At 42.4% G+C, this 3,344-nt stretch overlaps 1 protein-coding gene across 8 annotated transcripts in view; it reads right to left on the minus strand.

Moving 5' to 3' along the window:
• Positions 1 to 2,746, minus strand: part of LOC102681961 (carbonic anhydrase-related protein 10-like) — a 189,527-nt gene extending 186,781 nt beyond the window's left edge. For 3 of the 8 annotated variants that reach the window (XM_031512988.1, XM_031512989.1, XM_031512993.1), the window contains exon 1: positions 1,984 to 2,742. In XM_031512988.1, coding sequence (XP_031368848.1) covers positions 1,984 to 2,038 — 55 coding nt within the window. In that variant the 5' untranslated portion in view covers positions 2,039 to 2,742. Of the gene's footprint in view, positions 1 to 1,983 lie in introns of all 8 variants that reach the window. The other 5 variants (XM_031512990.1, XM_031512992.1, XM_031512995.1 and 2 more) reach the window with 5 other exon arrangements.
• Positions 2,747 to 3,344: the final 598 nt, after the last annotated feature.

Here is a 3,344-nt window from a genome sequence, read left to right on the forward strand (position 1 = left end):
TCCACCGTCCATCCATGCATATCGTTTTTTTTATTTCCCTCGACGAAAGCTCTGTTAATACGCGCGTTAACACCTCACGATCCACGTTGGCCTTTTTTTCTTTTTTCTTTTTTTTACAATCCTTCTTTTCTTCGCCCATCTCCCTATCCCTCTCTCTCCCCTTCTCGCTCACTTTTCTTCCCCTCCCCTTCTTTTTTCTCTCCTCTCTTCCATCCGCTTCCTCTGTCCTTCTTTTCCTCGCTCCTCTACCTCTCTCTCTCTCGCTTCGACTGCGTAGATTACCGAGGGGTTGGCACGCCGTAAAATCTGCCAACACGTGTAAAAACGACACGCGGCTGTATTCCACCGTGTTTTATTTTTCCTCCCAACTATTTGCCGTGAACCGGCAACCCCCGAAAAATCTCTTTGGGAACGGGCACACGGCTGCTTTAACGTCCACTCGACGACTTAACGTCCGTAATCTAGCTTCACTTAACTCTCCCGTGACGCTCCCGTAACCCCCTTCGCCCTCTTACTACTTAGGCTCGTTCCTTCGAGGATTAAAGGATTCCTCTCCGTCTTTTTCGCAGGACCATGGTTTATGGATTCGTGCTTTCCAAGCTCGTTGAAAATAAATACCGGACTTTTAATTTTTCTTTTTCCATTTTCTTTCTTTCTTTTTTTTATTCGCCGGATAATCGACGGATTCGTTTATCCGAAAAATCGAAATTAATTAATTTATTTGAAAGTGGAAGATAAATTTCGAAATTTAAATAAAGATAGATGAATGAGTTTCTTATGAAATATTTCTAAAAGTGAATTATTGGTAACGGAACAATCTCTCTCGATTTCGATATTTAATATATCTGGTAATTTATTTGGGAGTAAGGGCTATATCAAGTTTGAAATTGCATTTTTCTCTCATAGTTTGCGTATCATTTGATTTAAATGGAGAAGAATTTCTTACATTATATTAAAATATTATAAAAATAAGGTATAATACTATTAAAATCGAATTAATTTAAAATGGATTAAAATTTATGAAAGTAAAATTTTTCTAACTTATATAGGAACGTAAATTGCACAAAGTTCCAATGTCCTTGAGAGTCGACAGGATTAACCCTATTCCTCTCTTTAAAATCAGATTAAGCTACCTTTTTTTCCGACTTTATTAACTAATTTAGAGTAAAACGGGGAGGGAAGGGAAAAAATAGTTGGCAAAAAGTTTTGGTTAAATGGTGGCTGGCTGCAAACTTGCCTCCCGTTTTACGACACTTTCGAGTTCGCGTTCTCTTCGTCATACGACATATAAAAACAATCCGTGTTCGATCCTCCTCGACAAAATTCAAAATTTTAATGTATATGGCGTCAACGAATTCGTATTCCTTCTGCATGGATAAAAACGGACACTAAAATTTCGCTCAACAAATATTTCAATAATATTATTCCATAATATCGGTTCAAATCAACTCGTGCAAATGTCAAATTTTTTTTGTATGAAATACTTTTATCTTATAAATCACTATGAACAAAATTTAGCACGATACAAGGAAGACGAATGATATTTTATAAGAAGAATTACTTACTTTTTACTTCATTTATATTTTCATTATCGTTTAAATTAAGATAAAAGTAATTTTATCTCGTAAAGCATTAATTTATCGTTGTTCTAAATCAATTGAGAGCACGATAGATACTTATGGATAAGAATAGACGTATCATATATTATTACCATGTATGCAATACCACCGTGTATGTGATGAGATCGAACGTGTATAAAACTACGTATATGAAATAATATTTGTATACGATAGCCTCATTGAAACTTCTCTAAAATCAGATTTTTGGACATGGAAAAATTCCACTCAATAATTTGTTTTTTACACACTTTCCTTCCAATCATACCACTCGATTTCGAATACACATTTTCACGTTACCGATCACGTTTTACTCGAACTCGAGGAGGGCACAAAACCCGTGCGAAAAGATAAATCAAAGACTCACCGTTCACGATGACGATGACACCCAGCAGGCAGAGTAGCAAGTGTCGCAGGCACATCTTCTCTGATAGAGATCACCGAAAAAAAAGGGGGGGAACACGCAAAAAAGGAATTCTCACTTGCTCCTCTCGTACATCGTTTTTTTCAATCCCGCTGGTGCAAAAAGCCTCCCCTCGCCCTTTCTCGATTTGTCTTTGACGATCAGTCGACCAGGTGCAACCGGACGTTCATCGCGATCCTGGCATTTGTTATCATCTTGCCCGAGAACTGTCTCCGTAAGGAGCTCACAAATGCTTGCGCGCGTTACTTTCCAAATATAACAGCGAGTGCCAACGATCAAAGGGTGTTGGACGATAACCTCAATAAAAATCGGACGACAGACGGGACATAGGATCACAGTTACTCGAGTAGACTCGGGCCGACAGTAACCAGATTGAGTAGATTCGACAGTAATTCGAATACTCTCCGTTGAAATCCGTGTTTTCGTCTTTCTCTCCTCCTCCTTCTCGAGATCGATGGGGATCCCTTTTCTCCCCCTTTCCAACTTCTAGACTGTCGACTTCTAGACAGCCCTTTGTCCCCAGCCTTTCAACCCTCCAAGATGTAATATCTCTCCCTTGCCACACGGATTCTTCGATCTTCGATCGTTGTTTGTTCCTCGATGACGTCAGAAGCTATCCCGCGATCCTTTGCGAGCTTCCCTTAAGAAGCCAGGCAACGAATCCCCTCTCGAGACACGGTGATCCCGCCCTTTTAACGTAATTACTTTTACCGAGATCCTGCAAATTTTAACCAACAATCCCCGATCTCACGACTCCCGTCCACTCCCCTTAAACACCATCGAGCTTCATCCTCTTGCACCACCAACAACCGAACGATCCAATTTTATTAACAACCCCTCGTTAAACTTGCCGAAATTACTCGCGTTGATTCCAAAGTTCTTCCCACTCGCTCGATCGATTATTTCTCAAAACTCCTCAAAACTCCTCCGCGATACCATTCGAAGAAGGTATGGGAAGGGAAGGCCAGATCACCTACTCGAAAACCACTCGAAAGAAAAGATCGCCACGAGAAAGCGTGGGAACGCGAACGAGGAACACCACGAGACCACTTCCGGCCACGGCGGACTCGCGGCGCTTACTGAATCTCTCTCGCGGCGCTCCTCGAGGGTGACGAGCACGTTTCTCACCCCCACCATTGGCCGCCTGGCCGCCACACGACAGGCCGCGCGGCGATCGGCCGCGCATGCACACTACCACCAGCCCACCGTGGTTACGCGCGACTCGTCGTCGTCGTCGTCCTCGTCTTCGTCCTCGTCTTCGTCGTCCTCCTCGTCGACGTCGACGTCGTCGTTGCTCGCGAGCG

Source organism: Apis dorsata, unplaced genomic scaffold (genome assembly GCF_000469605.1).
Source record: "Apis dorsata unplaced genomic scaffold, Apis dorsata 1.3 scaffold_547, whole genome shotgun sequence".
NCBI classification, from domain to species: Eukaryota; Metazoa; Arthropoda; class Insecta; order Hymenoptera; family Apidae; genus Apis; species Apis dorsata.